This window comes from Aureobasidium subglaciale (assembly GCF_000721755.1).
Source record: "Aureobasidium subglaciale EXF-2481 unplaced genomic scaffold scaffold_33, whole genome shotgun sequence".
Taxonomy (NCBI): Eukaryota; Fungi; Ascomycota; class Dothideomycetes; order Dothideales; family Saccotheciaceae; genus Aureobasidium; species Aureobasidium subglaciale.
Window position 1 is genome coordinate 1 of NW_013566962.1, and position 19,376 is coordinate 19,376.

At 51.2% G+C, this 19,376-nt stretch overlaps 7 protein-coding genes across 7 annotated transcripts; 3 read left to right on the plus strand and 4 right to left on the minus strand.

The window, feature by feature from the left end:
• Window positions 1–184: 184 nt before the first annotated feature.
• Window positions 185–1,709, minus strand: AUEXF2481DRAFT_44423 (uncharacterized protein). The gene has a single exon (XM_013484091.1). It carries the CDS (start codon window positions 1,525–1,527, stop codon window positions 247–249), a length of 1,281 nt encoding a protein of 426 aa, XP_013339545.1. The 5' UTR covers window positions 1,528–1,709; the 3' UTR covers window positions 185–246.
• Window positions 1,710–2,179: 470 nt separating this feature from the next.
• On the plus strand, window positions 2,180–6,743 carry AUEXF2481DRAFT_102158 (uncharacterized protein). The gene is made up of 4 exons (XM_013484134.1): window positions 2,180–2,327; window positions 2,378–4,091; window positions 4,465–5,616; window positions 5,666–6,743. The coding sequence occupies exons 1-4, from the start codon at window positions 2,254–2,256 to the stop codon at window positions 6,470–6,472; spliced, it is 3,747 nt and encodes a 1,248-aa protein (XP_013339588.1). The 5' UTR covers window positions 2,180–2,253; the 3' UTR covers window positions 6,473–6,743.
• A 278-nt stretch (window positions 6,744–7,021) lies between these two features.
• Window positions 7,022–7,990, minus strand: AUEXF2481DRAFT_8835 (uncharacterized protein; the record flags this gene model as incomplete). The annotated part of the gene is made up of 3 exons (XM_013484063.1): window positions 7,022–7,372; window positions 7,425–7,796; window positions 7,856–7,990. 3 exons carry the CDS (start codon window positions 7,988–7,990, stop codon window positions 7,022–7,024), a joined length of 858 nt encoding a protein of 285 aa, XP_013339517.1.
• A 495-nt stretch (window positions 7,991–8,485) lies between these two features.
• On the plus strand, window positions 8,486–11,297 carry AUEXF2481DRAFT_44426 (uncharacterized protein). The gene is made up of 3 exons (XM_013484092.1): window positions 8,486–8,599; window positions 8,702–10,434; window positions 10,487–11,297. The coding sequence occupies exons 1-3, from the start codon at window positions 8,533–8,535 to the stop codon at window positions 10,907–10,909; spliced, it is 2,223 nt and encodes a 740-aa protein (XP_013339546.1). The 5' UTR covers window positions 8,486–8,532; the 3' UTR covers window positions 10,910–11,297.
• Window positions 11,298–12,516: 1,219 nt separating this feature from the next.
• On the minus strand, window positions 12,517–13,327 carry AUEXF2481DRAFT_8837 (uncharacterized protein; the record flags this gene model as incomplete). Its single annotated transcript, XM_013484064.1, has 2 exons — window positions 12,517–12,728; window positions 12,814–13,327. 2 exons carry the CDS (start codon window positions 13,325–13,327, stop codon window positions 12,517–12,519), a joined length of 726 nt encoding a protein of 241 aa, XP_013339518.1.
• A 1,592-nt stretch (window positions 13,328–14,919) lies between these two features.
• On the minus strand, window positions 14,920–15,582 carry AUEXF2481DRAFT_70311 (uncharacterized protein; the record flags this gene model as incomplete). The annotated part of the gene is made up of 1 exon (XM_013484114.1): window positions 14,920–15,582. A coding segment is annotated over one exon (663 nt), but the record flags the coding sequence as incomplete, so codon positions are not given.
• Window positions 15,583–18,796: 3,214 nt separating this feature from the next.
• AUEXF2481DRAFT_8839 (uncharacterized protein) lies at window positions 18,797–19,264 on the plus strand (the record flags this gene model as incomplete). The annotated part of the gene is made up of 5 exons (XM_013484065.1): window positions 18,797–18,878; window positions 18,937–18,975; window positions 19,032–19,059; window positions 19,120–19,183; window positions 19,235–19,264. 5 exons carry the CDS (start codon window positions 18,797–18,799, stop codon window positions 19,262–19,264), a joined length of 243 nt encoding a protein of 80 aa, XP_013339519.1.
• Window positions 19,265–19,376: the final 112 nt, after the last annotated feature.

Sequence of the window (19,376 nt, forward strand, 5' to 3'; positions counted from 1 at the left end):
CAGTCTAGCTCCAATCCGAACCGTGGTTTCCGACTTCCCTCGGGAGCACTTGCGAAACCACCGTTAGCATCTTGTATCCCGCATTGGGTCTAGAGGAGAGTACTGGTGATGAATCTCAAAGTTCGTGACTAGGGTATCTAGGTTGTCTAACATGTCTAGTGATTGTCTCATATTTTGTCCGCTGGAAACCCCCCCCCCCCCCACCCCCCCTTACCACCACACACAGACACATACAAATAAGTTCATCTATGCAGAGCTTCTGTTATCCCTGATCTCGCCATCCATGGTCGTCGAGTTATCTTCATCGATGTGGATCTTGAACATTTTGGATGCCATGCCGTAGCTCTTTCCAACGGCCTTGCTAGCGTATACCCTCATTTCTTTTTCGTACTCAGCGGTTGCTCCCTCGTAATATCCATTCTTCAGCAGTCTACCCAGCAATGCTGAGTCTCGTACGGCTGTGTTCGCGCCGAGACCGCCGGCGGGGGTCATGGAATGTGCTGCGTCACCTATGACAGTAACACGAGGCTGGTTGGGCCATACAGGAACACCACTTGGTGTTGAAATCGTAATCTTCCAGAACGCTCCTTCTGGAGTGGCAGACTCGGTGAACAGAGGCTTCAGCTTAGCATGCCAGTCTTTTGTGAGCTCTCTGGCGATATTGGAGGCAGTTTCCCCAACGATGGTATAATCGTCATTCGGTGCCTTTATGACACCTGGTTCACCAACCATCGTCCAACCAAATTGAGTTTTTGGGTCATCCATATCGCCAGCTCGGACATTCGTAATGACAGCAAAGGACCCGTTGGGTCTACTGTTGTCTACTATGCGGAAGACGCCTTCCCCGAGTCCTTTAAAGGCTGTTGTAGGCGCTTGTCCGTGAATACCACGAGCTCCAGTATCATAGACCTTGAGTTTACCACCGGAAAGCTGTTTGGCGACGTAAGAATTGATACCCTCACCTCCGATGAGCATGGAACCTTCTTCTGACTTCGTACCATCACTGAAGATAGCTCGCACACCGTCAGCCGTCAACTCATATCCCTTGACATGCTTGCTGAATTGAACAAATTCTTCGCAGCCTTCCATGAACAAGTTTCGCATATCTCCACGCGCGATACCAACGACCTTGCCTTCTCTCGAGCTCAAACTTTCATTATTACTGCTACTACTACCACTGCCGCCCTCACTGCTATTTCCAGCCGCAGCAGTAGGTGGTTGCTCGATGGGTTCAGCGGTGATAGCATCGATTGTTTTCATGCCACCGCCACCTGTCTTTCCGCATCGATCGTAAAATTTCTTCCATGCTGCTGGTTCCAGTGCGGATTCGATGGCGTCGAGTCCTTCCGAGGACAGCCGGAGTCGGTATCCTTGGCCTCGAGATGCGAGTGAGGCGTCACGTTCAAAGACGCGGAATGGAATCTTACACCTGAGGAGGGAACGTGCGAGCAGTAGTGATGCAAGACCAGCGCCAGATATCAAGATGGGTTTCTGTGCCATGATTGTTGAGGTTGTGTTGTTGGTCATTTAGAAAGATTAGGTGTTTGGCCAATAAAGGGAGAACGCGTCATAGCTGATTTGCTCTGTGTACCTTCCTATATACAGCTAGATTGTTGTTTGCAAACAGGTAAAGTATTCACGGTGGCCTACCGCTGTGTCTCGTGAGGAGCTCGTCTCACCAGAGGTCCGAAATACATATAATACATTCGATGACCATTTGGCGTGCGTGCAGGCCGATAATCCATCATTGAGCAGTCATCATGATCTCCAGATTCCGTCATTCAGAAGACGCTCGAGCCAAGAGCGGGAAGGTGTGCAACGATCACCAGTTCTCGACCGATCCTTGCACCCGGCTTTGCGGCTCAGGGGATCGGATACAAGTACGTCAGACACGCACGCGAGTTGCCAACCGCTTTGCAGCTGTAGGATATTGCGCGCATCAACACTATCCTGGGACATGTTCATATTGACATGTCGGATGCTGTTGCAACATTAGATCTTGATGGGGAGGGCAAAGAATAAGTGTCGGCACTGTCGAGGGAGAGACGAGGAGGTCCGGATGTCAAGTCCGAGAAATCCAAGCAAAATTTGGGTTTTGATGATTGACAGCGCTGGCCCCGGACTTGATCAACCGAGCGTTTCCTGCCACTCTGACGAAATCTTGCAGACACGGTTGGCCGTCCTCGCAGCTCTTTTCGTGAAGCAACTGCACAAGGTGGTAGGTCTGCATTTAAGTAGGTATTGCCAGACACGATGGCGTCCAAAGCGTCGAGACAGCACAAGGCCAAGGAGAGGGCTCTGACGTTGCAGGAGCGCGAAATGCACAGGTTCGCGTCCTTCCATCAAACGAGTGAAGTCGAAGCTCACTACAGAACAGATACTACCAACCATGGCTTGACGCTCAAGGATCCTCGGCCAATGTCGCGTCGCATGTCCAAAACCTAGACGATGACTTCACCGTCGACACCTTGTCCGAAAAGGGCTTCAATGCACAAGCATCACAGGACACGACTCTGACTGCATTCGCCCAACTCGCTGCCCTACGCCTCAATGTCCGCCGAGCCATGGTCTCAATGATTGATTCAACACATCAGTACATCCTTACTGAAGCTACAAGAACGCTATCGCTAGTTGACCATACTCGCCATGGTCCAGATGATGCTTTGTGGCTGGGTAGCGCTAGAGTCGCCCGTAATGACGCATTGTGTGAATGCGCCTTTACAAGAACATATACAGTTCTCAATGACCAGGGCGTCGCTCTCACCGCTAATGCAGCGGTAATACCCGATTGTCGCCTGGATGCCGAATTCAACAACAGACCATACATAACTGACGAAACCATCCGCTTCTACGCAGGCGTTCCGATCAAGTCAAGATCAGGACATAAGATTGGCGTCTATGCCGTATCTCATGACCAACCTAGAGACCCTCTAACCTATGACGAACTACGCTTCATGCAAGACATCGCTGTCGCTGTTATGAATCATCTGGAATGGGCCAGAGACCGTGTAGATCGTTACAAGGGAGAGCGCATAGTCCGTGGAATGGCCGACTTCATCGAGGGTGCACCCTCCATGCGTGTCATGAAAAAGGAGTCGGATGCTGATAACCAGCACACGACGGCCGCTCCGGAAGTCAAGTCGGGGTCAGACTTGCAGACTCGATTGAAGGATGACTCTCCTAAAAGACCGCCGACCAAAAGAACTGAGACCAATAAGTCTGCCGGTAGGCCGACGTTAGAATCCAGGTCAGAATCTTTCGTGAGGCGACGCGAAGCCAAAGCGGACAACATATCCCGATTGTTCGATCGCGCGTCCCGAATTATGAAAGAGTCTACCCTTGCCGAAGGCGTGGTATTCTTTGGCCCCTCTGGTACCAATCCTGCGAAGCAAACATTGAGGTCTGCCATGTTAGCTCGTGACAAGACATCATCGGGCACTGACGACGAGTCCGCCAAACACCTCTCAGTCGACTCGGCCGATGTCGAGAACTCCACTGATTCGGACACCGGCCACCAGATGCGCACTACCAAAATTCTAGGACTCTCGCTGACCAACAACAAGGACAGCTCGCTATTTCACAATGCGGCGCTAGATGTTCTGACTCTCGAGAACTACTTCAAGCTCTATCCTAATGGCAAAAGTCTTCACTTCTCAGAGGCCGGTTCTGGACTCTCTTCAGAGGATGACAGTGCCAGTGAGAGTCAAAGATCTGCTAACGACAATTCGAAGACTGCTACTGAAACTACTTCACAAAAAGTGATTGGGAAAAAGAAGAAGATTCGGATGAGTCACCAAGAGCTCCTCAAGAACCTACCAGGAGTCAAGAACGTAATATTCCTCCCACTATGGGATTACGTCGAGGAGAAGATGGTTGCAGGTTGTTTCTTGTGGACGTCAAACACGGGAAGAATGATGAACCTGGATGACGATCTGACGTATCTGAGGGCGTTTGGAAATACCATCATGAGCGAAGTCGCGCGCATGAACGCTCTCAAAGATGACCGCGCGAAGACAACCTTCATAGCGTCTATGAGCCATGAACTTAGATCGCCTCTCCATGGTATTCTTGGATCTGTTGAATTCTTGCAGGTAAGTCGAACTGAAGCATACATTATCACTACACACAAGTCTGTGTCACGTGGGACAGAGACCGTCCCGGGTAGTAAGCAGTAGACATGAGCCTACCTTCCCTCCCTCTGTGTGCTGAGTTCTGTCACCCGCCTACTCAAGCATACACATGGTATTTTCCAATCAGGAAGTCGTCCATCGAGAGAAACTGCTTGACCAGCTCTTGCTTGACGGATTCAGCTTGGAAAACCACCGTGTGTCTAGCAGCTCCCGTACTCCTGGGTATGAGTTTGGTAGAGAGGTGGAGGTGACAGACTTTGGCGCGCGAAGAGACAGGCAGTCCTCGTTTTTGTTTGCATCCTGATAACCCGTGCTGATCTCATCGTCACTATAGGACACAGCTGCTGATGCTTACCAAGCTGGTTTGATCAACTCGATCTCAACGTGTGGAAAGACCCTGCTTGATACACTCGATCATGTCCTTGATTACGCCAAAATCAACAAGCTGGGCCGAAATCGTATGAAGAAGGATGCCAAGGCAAACAGACTTGCCTCCGCTACTGACTCACCTTCCGAGAGTCTTAGTATTTCTGCCGACATTGATTTGGGTCTGGTAGTGGAAGAGGTCGTTGAAGCCGTTTGTGCTGGCCATGCGTTCAAGAAGATGCATAATCGAGAGCTCAAATCGCGTGATGGACCTGTGATGACATTGTCTCGTCATGCATCAGCAAGTGCAACGGCGACTGCGGATGGAGCTAATATTATGGATGGCGAGGTCGCCGTTCTGCTCGATGTCAGCCCTCGTGCTTCTTGGATGGTACGCACGCAACCGGGAGCTCTCCGGAGAATTATCATGAACCTTTTGGGCAATGCTCTGAAGTACACCCCCAGAGGTTGGGTAGCAGTATCTCTCCGAGCACAGGAAAGCTCACACCCAAACAAAATTGACGTGGTGTTCAGAGTCATCGATTCTGGCAAGGGCATGTCTGAAGACTTCCAGAAAAATCGTTTGTTCGTCCCATTCAGTCAGGAGGATACCTTCCAACCAGGCACCGGTCTGGGACTCTCGATTGTACGACAGATTGTTGATTCGTTGGGTGGCACCATTGAGGTCAAGAGTGAGCAGAATGTGGGCACTGAGATCGACGTCCGCATGAGTCTCTCGACACCGGAAACTGCTCCAGATAATATACCAGACGATGAGATTGCTGCAGTCACCGCCAAGACGAAGGGTCTGAGACTGTGTCTTCTCGATCCCAATGGCGAGAAACAGAGGGATCACAATGATCATATCAGTAGACTCGACACAACTCTATCCGAAGTCTGCTGGGGCTGGTTCGAGATGGAAGTCACCAAAGCAGATAACCTGAAGGACGTCGATGCCGATGTGTATCTGTACACAGAGCCTCCGACGGTCGAGTTCCTACTCGAGCATCATAGCGTCAATAAAACCGGCAGTGCTGGAGGTAGAGGAAAGGAAGTTCCTCTGATCATAGTCTGTCTCAACGCTTCGGAGGCTCTGGATATCACTGCGAACCACATCAAGGTAAGGTCACTCATAGCAACGGGAAGATCAGCGCTAACGAAAGTCGCAGACACTATCAGATCTTGGCAGAATTGTCGAGGTGGTCTCACAACCCTGCGGGCCTCGTAAGCTAGCAAAGGTACTAAGTCAATGCATCACGCGCATGGAAGAGACCTTCAACAGACCCATGAAGCCGGACAGACAACCACAGGGACTACCTCACCGATCAAGATTGGAAGATATGGGCGCAGCTTCCGTCCTCGGACTCCCGAGCATGACCCTCCCACGTCTCAACACGTCAGAAGAGAATGCCGAATCAACCCGCGCTCGAGAATTTATCCGTAACACGGCGCTAGAAGTCCCTCCTAGCACAGCAGTCGCCTTCCCCAACATAGATCGCGATGCAGGCAGCGCTAGAGCACTCCAAGATCAACCACACACGGAACAAGCACCCCATGTCCTTCTTGTCGACGACAACCCCATCAACCTACAACTCCTCGTCATGTTTATGAAAAAGCACAAGCTTCCATACCAAGAAGCCACAAACGGCCAAGAAGCACTCGACAAATACATCGAATACGGCAGTGGAGCACCCGACAAACGACCCTTTGATTTCGTCCTCATGGATATCTCCATGCCAGTCATGAACGGCCTGGATTCTACTCGAGGTATCCGCGCTTTCGAAATCGAACACGGTATCGAGAAGAAAGCTACTGTCATCGCATTGACAGGGTTGGCTAGTGCAGAGGCCCAGGCAGATGCAGAATCTTCGGGCGTTAATATTTTCATGGCGAAACCTGTCAAGTTCCAGGCGCTGAGGCCTTTGCTTGTCAGTAAGAGTCCTGAGAAGAAGGTGGAAGAGCAGAAGGCTAGTTGATCAGGCGGTTTGATTCGCGCGATTTCGATCAAGAGATTCAAGAGCTTCAAGAGCTTGGGGTCCCGTTTTGCATTTTGATGGTTCATAGGTATGATTTTGATGTTTTATGAGCGAGCGTATGTGCAACGAGAAGGGACGGCGTCGTGTGCTGTCATTAGATGTCGTTACTGGTGAGCGAGCATAGATACACAAATAGACATTGGCATTGGCATAATCGGATCTTGTCCGTCAGAACATGCATGATTGAATTCAGAACTCACTGCCATTTGGCTCACACAAGAGGTTCACGATAGAAAACATAACATGAAATCACATACAAGGTCATCAGATAGGCATCAATAGAAGAACGGCAGGATCAGTTCAGAAGCGGTATGATGTTTCTCATCTTGATTTCTTCATTTCTCGTAAATGTCCACCGTGACTTGTAAGAAGAAAACGCATTGCTTTACGCCATCTCCCCTCCGTGGAAACCCAAAAGCGCTGTAGCGACAAAAAAAAGTTTATGCAAAGAAGCAAGAGTAACATAGAATTGTGCCCGAGCATTAGTCCTTATTGTGGTGATGATTCCAACTTGGGTGCCGGAGAGGAAGAAGGAGGACCGGATTCAGAAGGAGCGACCGCAGCAGTTTCAGAAGTGGCTTCCGGAGCAGGATTGGGGTTTACAACGTCTTCGGCCGCGTACAAGTTCTGATTCAGAATCTTGTTCATGGTGAACATGTGGACGCGATCGACTTTGAAGACAGCACGCATGGCGTCGTCGCATACAATCTGTCGCTTGTCGGCTGGATCTTGTAGGTCTCTTGACTTGACGTACTCCCAGATCTTCTTGACTGTCTGGGGTCGTGATAGTTGTACCTCTCCGAGTAGGGCTGCTAGGGGCTCTGACAGGTTCATGGGTTTCTGTTGCGACATGTAAGCTTTCGCAAGGACAAACAAGATATGGATGACTTACGTGAAAGCCACCTTTACGTTCCTTGGGCTCGCCGTTGGTCTCGACGTCACTACCGTCCTTGACTTTGGCTGCCGACTTCTTCTTTCTCTTTACGGGTGCTGTTTTCCTGGTTGCGCCAGCTCTGGTAGGTCGAGCTCTGCTGTTCTCTTCACGTTGTAGACGGGCGGCGTAGGCGGCATCGTCTTCCTCGGCAGCCTGCTTGCGTTTCTTTTTCGGTCTGTCGTCTACTACATCTGACAGGTCGGACTCATCAGAGGGTTCTTTGCGCTTCTGGGGGGAGGAGTCGGGGGAGGGAGAAGCGCCATTGGTACCATTCGCATTCTCAGAGGTCACTCTGTCGAAGCAGCCTTCGATCAAGCCGCTGATCTCTTTCTGATTGTAAATGTTAGATGGTACGAACAAGGTCGAGTTGCGAAGCTAAGTGAACCAACCTTGTGTTCGCTAACGTCATAGCCCAGTTTCTCAGAAAGAGCATTGCGAATCTTCTTTGCCGAGACGGTATCGAGGTCGCTTTGGCGCAAAATATCGTATATCAAGTCGGCATAGCGTTTCTCGTCGTAGGACATGGTTGCGACAGATGACGTCGGCGGTCTTGGTTGGAATATGTCAAAAGAGGGTGGGTAGAATTGAGTTGAACCAGATTTGCAGAGGGAGGGTTGCTTAGCAGGAGTTTATGTAGCAATGGTTGAACTTTGACAGAGTGGATTCCGAGATGTTTGTAAGTGAAGAGTGATTTCTTTGTAGAGGACGCGCATAGACGCGATGGACCATGGAGACCACTTTCGGTATGGGGAGCAACCACTAAAGCGCCAGATGGGCTTGGCAGTAAATACCAAAGTACAGCACACACAATGAATTGGTCCGACGAGAAAGTAATAGCATATCAGAGAAGCACTAGAGCGTGAGATGGACTCTTTGACATATTGTTTGTTCGCATTGAAGAGTGGAAGCCTTAGCTTGCTAAGTGTTCAGACAGGGAAAGAGCGAGCCAGGATCACGTGGAAGCATGTTGGATGGACTGCCAAGATTCCGCCCGCTCTGCAATTTTGTGCACTCGAAATCGAATAGCGACAGCCAGGTTCAACATCTCACATACACAACCGCCAACATGGCTCCAAGCTTTGATAATCTCGACAATGACGAGAACTTTGACGATGTCGAAATCGACTACTCTGGTACGTGACCACGAAGCGAACAAGCCCGAGGCGGTCGCGCATGTGCCAGCAATCGAGGGAGGGAAAAGATTCCGGAGCGGTATGCTGACTGCGTGCCTACAGATCTGCGCGAGCAGTTCGATGTGCGCATGGAGGAGGGTCTCGACTCATTTGTAGTCGTCGACGGTCTTCCCAAGGTGCCCGAGGAGAGCAAGGGCAAGCTGATCAAGTTCATCCTGCGCAAGCTTGTCAGCGCCGGCAAGACCAGCGAGGACCTTGTCCTTATGCCCATCAACGATGAGACCCAGATGACCGAGGGCTACGCCTTCGTCGAGTACGAGTCACCCGCACAGGCTCAGGCCGCCGTCAAGGCCTTGAACGGCACCCCTCTGGACAAGAAGCACACCATGGCTGTTAACAAGCTGACCGACATCGAGCGCTTTGGCCGCGAGGGCCGCATTGACGAGGACTACTCTCCCCCCGAGATTGAGCCTTTCCAAGAGAAGGAGCATTTGCGCTGGTGGTTGGGTGACAACGACGGTCGTGACCAGTTCGTCATGTACCGTGGTGACAGTGTCGGTGTCTTCTGGAACGAGAGAGATGAGCAGCCCGACTCGATTGTCGACCGTGCTCACTGGACAGAGTCTTTCGTGCAGTGGTCGCCCAAGGGAACTTACCTCACATCCATGCACGCCCAAGGTGTTCAGCTTTGGGGAGGCAAGTCGTGGAGCAGACAGAAGCGTTTCGCCCACCCCGGTGTCAACCTTGTCGACTTCTCGCCCGACGAGAGATACCTCACTACCTGGTCTCACCGCCCCATGCAGGTCGAGGAGGGCCACCCCGTCCTCTCGCTCGACGAGGATGGCAAGAACTACATCATCTGGGATCTCGAGACCGGCCTTCCTCTCCGCTCTTTCGTCACCCTCGACTCTGCTGGTCCCAACGTCGACGAGGCCGGCAACCCCATCAAGAAGAAGCTGCAATGGCCCGCCTTCAAGTGGTCCGCCGACTCCAAGTACGTTGCCCGCATGAACCCTGAACAAGGTATCTCCGTCTACGAGCTGCCCCGCATGAACCTCCTCGACAAGGTGTCAATCAAGATCGAAAAGATCCAGGACTTCGAGTGGTGCCCTGCCACCCCCAACCGCGATGGCATCAAGACCTACGAGCAACTCTTCTGCTACTGGACTCCTGAGGTCGGCAGCAACCCCGCCAAGGTCGGTCTTATGAGCGTGCCTTCCAAGGAGATCGTCCGTACCCGTAACCTGTTCAACGTTTCCGACGCAAAGCTGCACTGGCAGAGCGACTCTTCCTTCGTCTGCGTCAAGGTTGATCGTCACAGCAAGAGCAAGAAATCAATGGCCACCAACCTCGAAATCTTCCGCGTCAGAGAGAAGGGTGTCCCCGTCGAAGTCGTCGATGCCATCAAGGACACCGTCATCAACTTCGCTTGGGAGCCCAAGGGTGACCGTTTCGTCCTCATCACTGCCGGTGAGGTGCCTGTTGGCGCTGCCGTACCTCCCAAGACTTCCGTCTCTTTCTTCTGCCCGGAAAAGGTCAAGGGCAACCAGGTTGGTAACTTCAAGCTGATCCGCACTGTCGACAAGAAGAACAACAACGCCATCCACTGGTCTCCCAACGGTCGTTTCGTCGTCGTCGCCACTGTCCTGTCACAACAGAGCTTCGACCTCGACTTCTACGACTTTGACTACGAGGGCGAGAGAGATGAGAAGGACAAGGATTTGACCGCCAACCTTGCATTGATGAACACAGCCGAGCACTACGGTGTTACTGACATTGACTGGGACCCCTCAGGCCGCTTCGTCGCTACCAGCGCAAGTGTCTGGAAGCACCGCGTAAGTTCTCTAATCACTATCACGCAATTCTAAGATGCTAACAACAAACCAGATGGAAAACGGCTACCACCTTTACGATTTCCGCGGTCAACTTCTCCGCGAGGACCCCATCGACCAATTCAAGCAATTCGCATGGCGCCCACGCCCCGAGCGTCTCCTGTCAAAGGAGGAGCAAAAGACCGTCCGCAAGAACCTCCGCGAATGGAGCAAGCAATTCGAAGAGGAAGACGTTCTCCGCAAGAACACCGCCAACCGCGCCGTCATCGAGCAACGCCGTCGCGCTCTCGACGAGTGGCTCGCATGGCGCGAACGCACCGCCGCCGAGCTCCGCGACGAGCGCGCCGAAGACGGTCTCCCTGAGATCAGCCCCGAAGAGGCTGCTGCCAAGGACGAGGCCGCCGACGAGGGCGAGGGTCAGTTCGTCGAGGAGATTACAGAGGAGATTTTGGAGGAGACCGAGGAGATTATCGAGTAAATCACTCGAGCACTATCCGGTTCTTGACGAAGGAAACGCCTCTTTACATTTCTGCCTGTCTAGTTTTTGGTGTGTCGTCGTTTGTACAGAGCACAATTTGCGTGGAAAAAGCGATACAAAAACCTGGTGTTGTCATGTTTGCCATCTTACACTTTTTCTTCACCTTGTTGATCAGTATGGTGACTCAATGTGTCTTGTGTACTGGAAAGAGCTCGTTTTCGAACAGTCTTTCATTCCTTCTCTGGACGACTTAGATTACGATATCTTTAATTTCGCAAGTCACTCGTGATGGGGAGCACCCTGTCTTCTTCACACTTTCCAAATAATACCACCAACTTCCTTGCTATCATATCGTAGCACTTCCCAGTCTATACACTGTATATCTGCATCTTGGCACTTGCGTTTAAAATACCATATCCATCGATTCGGTTTGTGTATGTTTCGGTATCAAAACGTGATCAACTTGCACATTTTCACAGCCTAGTCACCAAGTTCTTCCCTCGTCAAAAGGTATTCACCACGCTCGGGGAGCAATGTAGTAATAAGTAACAAACAAACATTTTCAAAATGCTAGGAAGCAGTTGAGTAAATAAAAGGAGCAGTGAGGGATGGAGGACCCAGTGCGTGCATAATTAAGAAAAAAGAAAACGATTTACCAAAAAAGATGTGTGCGTGTGTAGACGACGCCTTGCTTTTTTTTCTTTTTTTTCTAAGGCATTCACAACCTTCCCCATGTGCGCAAATACTGATCACACTTGTAGTTGTCGTAAGGCACGATACTTTTTCAAAACCGTCAGCACTGTGATCGAGATATCTTGTGTCATCGACTCCCTTCCTGATTGGGGCTATCGCTACGTGAAATCACTGTGCCTTTCTACAGCTCGTTGTTGCCTTGTTGATCATTGTAGTGAAAGGGTGTGACAGTATTCTGCACACAGAGAGGTACAAGTGGTCGACCGTATTCCGATGTGCAACAGAAAGAAGAAGTGGCAAAGTGCAAACGAGTTGCATTCATTTTGTTATTGATATCTCTACGGTACCGACAATGGACTTTCACATCCATCAGAATCTGTAGAGTTCTAATTCTGTCGCCGTGTTCCAGTTGTGATGATACACATCGAAGCCGCGCCTAGCCCGTATTCCCATCACGTCCTTGCCGTAGTTGACGATTGCCTCGCTGTGAGTTTCTTGTCCCCATTCGATGTCCTGCCGGTAATCATTCCCCCAACGCCCTAACCTAGCCTAATCCTTCATTCGCATCCAACGCCGAAAGCAGAGATGTTTTTTTCTCTTTCACTGTGGTGTTGTTAGGGGAAACAGATAACAAAGAGGCCCGCGGAGGACAAAGAGATACAAGAAGCAGACGATGATGCAGTCGTGACGGGCAGGAGGCAACGAATGTGAGCACCCAATATCCTGTGAGGGGTTGACTGGTGTTTCGTTATGTCGATCATAGACAAAGAAGCCGTCCTGCCCGTCACGAGTACTGCATATAGCTGTCACCCATGCAGATGTAATTTCGGATCGTAGCGGTGTCGTAAACGTCGTTCGAAGATTGGTATCGTGAATGTTGCGTTGTCTCGTGTTTTGAGCATCATCAGAGCCTTTTAGTCCAAGTAAAAATCTCCCTTGAGGATCCTCTCTTGGAACTGGTCGGGAACTTTCGTGGGCTTGGGGTTGTCTCTAACAGGGGTATCCATGACGGCGATGCTTTTGGAGCGGGCGTGAGTCCAGCCACCAGTAGGGGGCGAAGCAGAGAGACCAGTGATAGAGCCTCTCTCAGCACGAGAACGCATGTTATCAGCCCAATTGAAGCCTTCTGCAAAAACAAGAAACGTCAGCATGATGATCAAAAGAAAGTGATAGGTGAAAGCACGCCGGCGGCACCAGAAGAAGACACAAACCTCGACGACCCAGCGAGGAGGAGGTCGGGGCCAAAGTCTTCTTCTCCCCGTCTACGACTTCTTCTGGTATAGTAACGGTGGCGGTGGGCCTACCTGCTGGCACCGATGCCGAACCACCCTTCATGTCCTTGAGAGCACGAGCTCCGAAGCTGACTCTGCGAGCAAAGGGACCGCTGTTGGCGGCTGTGGCCGAAGAGGGTTCGTCGTCGATGGCCGACTCGTCGACAGAGCCGACGTTGGAGCTGGAGACACTCTCACCTCGCATTCTAGCCGCCATGGGCGAGCTCTGGTTGGGCGAAGCACCCATACCGAGGGTGCTGACTGAGAGACGACGACGGCTGGCTTCAGCGGCGGCTGTTGTGATGGGTCCTTGGGCAGGAGGGCTGTTGCCCGAGGTTTCGGACGGGCGGCTGCTGCGGCTGAACATGTCGGTGAATGCTTGTCCGACAAAGGATGAGCGACGGCGTTGGTTGTAGGTGGAATTGGTGGAGGATTGATCGTTCTGGTCTGACATTGTTGTAGAAGGAGAGACTGTCGGTCTTTAAGGGGTGGAGAAACGAAACGTTAGGTAATCTTAGGTGAAGTCGCTAGGTGAGAGGTTGAGATAACCACGTGCTCTAGACGTGACTTCTTTGTCCAAATGACGTGATGGTGGCAGCGTCTCTCCGGCTTCGGGGCCTTTGCCTGAAGGAAGGTTCGACCGTCTGTATGATAGTCTGCTGTGCTTGAATCGTATGGAACTGGGCTTTGGGTGAGATGGAGGGGAAGTGTAAAAGGGAGAAAGGAGAGAGCAGGGAAAGAAGGAGTAAGCATATAGCCTTGCACAAATCATGGTGCGGCCCTGTAAAGGTCCCCCATTACTCCACAGCACGCTTTCTTGGCCAATTAAGATATGCGGGGTAACCAAGCCACATGTGCATCCAATCACGGCTATCTTTACCACCGACGATCTCACACCTTGCCCAAAACCGTCTCGTCGAGACGCATCACGCAAGCCCGTCGTCAAACTCAATGAATGTAACTTGAAACGCTTCGGTCCGATTCGTCTCCGTCTCTCGAGGCCACGTCTAGCATCACCACATCTCACGCCGCTGTTGGACGAGCATCCTGCGGCCGGTGCTCCGACCATTTTCTGAGACTAGCTTCTTGTCCATGTTTATGGGGGGAGTGCTTATCTTCATGTCGTGTCACATGCCTCTTTGTGTACTTTTTGGTCCCAAAGCTTCTCTATCTCCAATCAGCAGGGGTTGCTTGAAATGTTGTGATACGCTCGGGTACGAAGATCGTCCTTTCCGTCTCACGGCGTTGGAGCTTAGCTTTGGCTTGTGTCATGGCACCACCATCAATCACCTTCTTCCCTTGCAGCTATCATGCATGCACTTTCAACACACGACTGAATGCCATTTATTGCTGGCCTCGACCGCATCAGGATGTTGAAGAGTGTAGTTATAGGTTTTGATTATGTACAATGTATGGGTTTGTTTTCGTGGCTATTTCTCATTGTGCTCATCAGGTCTAGATTTCAGACCGAGTCTTCAGTATCAGACTACGGTACCTCCAATGTGCTACCGAGGGTAGTATGTCCAATGCTTCTTGTAACCTCGCGGAATCGTAGGAGAGGCTTTCCGACTTGACAACTTCGAGGACGTAGGAGGCCACCGTTGTAAGTGCAAGAGGTGGTTGCCTCATCGCTTCGGCCACTTGTTGAAGTGTGAGACCTTGAATCTGCCATAAAGCGTACGCACGTATGTTGGTCGGCGTATTCTTGCCTTTTCTTTCAGGGGCCAGATTGCTCTCCCACTGGCCAAGCCATTTTTCAGCGGCCTCGTGTTTGGCAATCGGTGCCGGTTCTGATTCGAAGCTTTCCAAGTCCTCCTGGATGTTATCTTCATCTATGCCGTCGACACCTGCTTCGGCCCGAGCTTCCTCTTCTTCATCGTTGAGCGCCTGCTCTTCTTCTGGACTCAGCATCATGGATTGACTTTCGACCTCTGGAGCCTCTGCGACCTTTTCGGTAGTGGTTTTGCGCTTCGTACGAGTCTCTCCAGCTCGCTCTCCGTTGCCGAGCACAATTGGTTGGTTAGCTTCCCATAGAGCTGGTCTTGGTGGCGTTGGAGTCATGGAAGATCTCGCCTTGTCGAGTTCTTGAAAGAGCCTGAATCCTGCGTAGGCATCTGTGGCAGCATACTCGACCTGCTCCATCGACAACCTCCTTGACCAGGCGCTCGTTCGGACATTTCCTTTCGAGAGAGGAAGAAACAGGACGTCTTGCACCTGATCGGCCAATTTCAACGGCGACTTGTTCACCTTAGCTGGTTCTTTCTCGGAGAACTTCACCAGCTTGTAAAGGTGACTCAACTCGAATATTCCTTGCCCCTCGACTCCAAGACACTTGCGCAAGCGAGTGAAATCGCCTGCAATGTTTACACCAGCCTTGAAAATGTCCGGAGACTCCAGAATGATCTTGAGTGATGGAGGCATAAGGTCCTCCTTGCTCTCTCCAGCGAATAAGGCAACCTGAAACAGAGCGATCCGATCATCACATGCGATTTGGATGAGCGACACATTGTCCTTGATGCTACCTTTCGCGACACTGCTGCCCATCTCCCACTCGATATCAAAGCCAATGATCTGCTGTCCTGCAAAGTACTTTGCGACTTGCTCGGCTTGTTCAAACTTGGTGCAATAATGAACCAGAGGCTTTTCGCCACTGGGTGACTTGTAAAGAGAATATCGCCAGAAAGCAGCCTGGCTCGTCTTCGAAGCCATCAGCGCATTGCGCAGATCTTGAGGAGGAATATGATATAGCAGCGGCTGCAGCTCGAGTTCAGTCTTTTCGAAGCAGTCAGCAGAGCTGGTAGTTGCAGCTTGGCTTCGACGTCTTGTCTCCTTGAACATCGGAGTCGGAGGTCTAAAACCAAGTCTACTACGAGCTCTCGAATAAACTGTTGCAACCTTTGGAGTTGGCGCAAGCCTAGGAATTGGGGCGGGTGTCAGCTTAATGGACTTGAACGAAGGGCCAATTTTTTTGTTTTCTGGCCCAAGCTTCGTCGTTTCTGGCCCGAGCAAGCTTTCTGTCGAGGTAGGGCGATCTTCTTTTGGAGCAGAATTGGCTGTAGAGTCTGGAACAATGTTTGCGTTGCTCTTGAGACTCTTGGTGGACGTCTGTTGCGTTGGTACACTCTCGTCGAGATCCGCTGTCTTTTCTGGACTTGCGTCCTTTGACGTCATTTCTGCACTCGAAGCCTGGCTTGAAGCTTCAGCGGCCGGTCTGACTGCTGTTTTGGCATTTGGCTCTTGGTTTTCTGCATCCCCATCATGTTTGGCCTTTGCAAGAGCAGCTTTCCGCGAACTCCTGTTTCGTCTTGGCCTTGCAGGTATCAGCTCTCGTTTACCCACGCTACGTTGCAAAGCCAAGTCGCGAGTTACGCTCGATACTTGCTCAAGCTGTCGTAGATAGTGCCTGGTGTCTTGCGTATTACCAGAACGATACTTGATCATGACCTCACTTAGTTCCGCAATGTCTTCCCGATTGAATGCGTTGTTCTTGGACTTGACATATGCATGTGCGAAAGCCGCTCGTACGTAAATCTGTGAAGGAACGATGATATCACGTGCCTCGTCCACTGATAGGATTTTGTGGTTGGATCTCATTCCATCAGCTCTCAAAGACCTAACAGCATCCTTCGTGCTATTCTGGATCTGAGTCTGTCGTCTCACAACACGCATGCTGTTTTGCCAGGCAAGTTGCTGATGCAGTGGCTGATTTGAAACCCACTCGGCTTCAAGCGCCTCCAACTGCAACGTGGATAATCTGCGAATCGAGATTAGGAGAGCCTTGCAAAGCCCAATAGATCTAACTTGAGCTCTGATGAAGCTCTCATCCGCCTCGAGGCCGGGTGTAGTGGGATCTTGTACGCGGAGTTGATTGATCTTGCCTTTCCAAAAGTCCATGAGGGACCCGAGCGTTTTTTGTATTTCGCCGATAGGTTGGTACAATTCATACACATCGACTGTAGACGCTCTCGATGCCGCCGCTCTCTCCGGGGATCCTTTTCCTGGATCCATGTCATATCGATTTGCTCTTAAAAGTCGTCGATGATCATGTTGCAAGCTCATGACTGAATCATGCACGGTCTGCAGCTGCTTGTGTCCGGCACAACGTTCTTGACGTATGTTGTCGGCTTTGACAGTAGAATCATTTAGATATGCTTTGACTTGTCCGAAGACACTGTCTCGATGTCGTAAACGATGTTGCAGTCGATCGATCGCCCGTTTTTGTAGAACCTCTCGCTCCCCGAGACCCCGTGCTTTCTTTTGGACTTGCACGCCAGCTTCCCAGAATCGGAGCTCGTCGCCACTTTTCGTTGTTCCTTCAAAGGAGCGGAAGTTCCGCAAGGCTTTGGTCCAGTAATTTATCTCGCAGGTGAGGAAGGTGAGCTCGCGTTTAAGGAGGTCGGGTTCAAAGATGAGGGCTTTGATTTGTTTGGCAGCAACATGCGACCAATTTCGGAATAGATCATAATCCGAGTGCAGCGCCTTCCGGGCAGCCTTTTCCTTCTCTTCCCTTTCGCGCACAGCAAGAGTGGCTTCATACTGTCGCTCGCCCGCTCGGCGAATTGACTGCCTGTGGACGGTGTCCCTCTCGGCCTTCAACTCTTTCCTTAAATCGTCCAATTGGACAAGGAGCTTGCTAGACTCTGCTGATCGTTCCCGGACAGTTTGTTGTAGACGAGTTCGCTCCAAATTGGACTTTTCTTGTACTGCTTGTACCTTCTCCCTTGCGTTTCGCTTTGTATTTTCGAGAACAAGGGCGGATTTCTTTTGTAGCTCATAATGCGATAGTAGCAGTGCTTTATGATCCTTCCTGTGCTGAGCCAGGGCGGCTTCCAGATCCTTATTCTTCTGGTCGAGAAGTAAAACTTGGTCGGATGCCGAGGCACGACTCTCTATTGTTTCCAATACCTGCTTCTCGATGTCTCGGGACTGCGATACTGGAGGTCTCTCGGCTACTATACCTTCTGGAACGTCCACAGCATCCACAGCATGAGCCAGCTCTTGGCCGGGTGCCGATCGAAGGGGGCTCTGAGAAGAAATGTTCGGTGGCGCTATTGGTATCGGATCAGGTTGACTGTCTTGCGGCTCCTGTTTTGGAAGAGATGTTTGTGGAGGATCTTCTGGTGGTGCAGAGGAGACGAATGGCGTGGGAGCAGGAGGCGTCTCTTCTGACCGAGGCGGAAGCGGAGTTGGCGGCGGTCTCTGTACAATGATCGGTCTGCGGACTTGAGGATCAAAAATGGCATTGGGAGAAGCCGAAGAAGGATTGATCGGCCTTCCACGCGCGTATGGGTTAGGATCTAGGACATGTGGAATATATTGCTTGCCGGAAGAGCCAGTGTCCCGACCCTTGTAGACCAGCGGTTTGGGGACTCTGGATTTTGCATCGCCAGGAGCGGTACGAAGAGTGCCATAGGGAGGCTTGGGTTTAGACGAAGCGCCTCGCTTCTGTGTGAGGGGCGAGGAAACGAAGGTCGAGGGGTTTCGCCAGACGAGATGACGGCGCACGCGTGGAGCGGCTAAGATTATTGGCGAGGGAGTGTCCCAGGTATTATCAAGGCTTGTCGAGGTAGAAGTCGCAGTTGCATTGTGAATGCTTCTCGCAGGCTCGGCGGCCCAGCGAGCAGGGCGTGAGAGAGCATTGCGGGACGATGTGTAGAGCGACGTGTGGTGGGAAGATGTTACGGCCCGTCCTGCGGATTGCATTTCACCTCCATGTCCAAACAGCCGGCTGCTGAGGTGCTAGGTACTGTCGTACGTGAGAACAAGTTGAAGATCGAGTAGATTGTTTCGCCTCGCCGCGAAGCTCAAAAAGTCCTGCCGAGCTTTGTTGAAAGCGAGCGTCATTCGACCCATGCATGTATGTGAACCCGAACTCCAACCCACAAGATATCGCGAACCACTTTACCCCCTCACATCACACAACATGGCATCTCAATTGCTTCCGCTAGAGCTCATCGACAAGTGTGTCGGCTCCAGAATCTGGGTCATCATGAAGGGCGACAAGGGTGCGTTCCACGTTGCGCCTGACCACGTTTGCTTCACTTATTGATTATGCCCGCGCAGAGTTCAGTGGAACATTACTCGGCTTCGACGACTTTGTCAGTACGTATTGCTCATTATCCATCTAATCTAGTCTTGTACTGATGATCTTCTGCCAGACATGGTTCTCGAAGATGTCACCGAATAGTATGGCCTGCCCAACCAATTGACCCAACTACCTGGCATCCGAAACTGACACGGACAAAGTGACTACACCGGCACATCCACCAAGATGTCCAAGATTCTATTGAACGGAAACAACATCTGCATGGTAAGCTAAATTTACTCCTCTGGCCTTGGCTTTGCTAATACTTGTTGTCAGCTCATCCCTGGTGGCATGCCGGAGCAATGAGGTTCATGACAACTTTACCTGAAGCCGCGGACCATGAGCGTCACGACACAAACTGATCAGTCATGGCTGCTACGTTCTACATTATTCGACCAGATGATCAATCCCTTTGGTT

What these genes read in the sequence shown, in the direction of transcription:
- AUEXF2481DRAFT_102158 (XM_013484134.1), top strand. Translation starts at nt 2,254, where the DNA reads ATGGCGTCCAAAGCGTCGAGACAGCACAAGGCCAAGGAGAGGGCTCTG. An exon ending in CAGGAGCGCGAAATGCACAG is followed by an intron (nt 2,328 to 2,377) that starts GTTCGCGTCCTT and finishes ACTACAGAACAG; the next exon opens with ATACTACCAACCATGGCTTG. An exon ending in GATCTGTTGAATTCTTGCAG is followed by an intron (nt 4,092 to 4,464) that starts GTAAGTCGAACT and finishes TCGTCACTATAG; the next exon opens with GACACAGCTGCTGATGCTTA.
- AUEXF2481DRAFT_44426 (XM_013484092.1), top strand. Translation starts at nt 8,533, where the DNA reads ATGGCTCCAAGCTTTGATAATCTCGACAATGACGAGAACTTTGACGAT. An exon ending in TGTCGAAATCGACTACTCTG is followed by an intron (nt 8,600 to 8,701) that starts GTACGTGACCAC and finishes GCGTGCCTACAG; the next exon opens with ATCTGCGCGAGCAGTTCGAT. An exon ending in CAAGTGTCTGGAAGCACCGC is followed by an intron (nt 10,435 to 10,486) that starts GTAAGTTCTCTA and finishes ACAACAAACCAG; the next exon opens with ATGGAAAACGGCTACCACCT.
- AUEXF2481DRAFT_44423 (XM_013484091.1), bottom strand. Translation starts at nt 1,527, where the DNA reads ATGACCAACAACACAACCTCAACAATCATGGCACAGAAACCCATCTTG.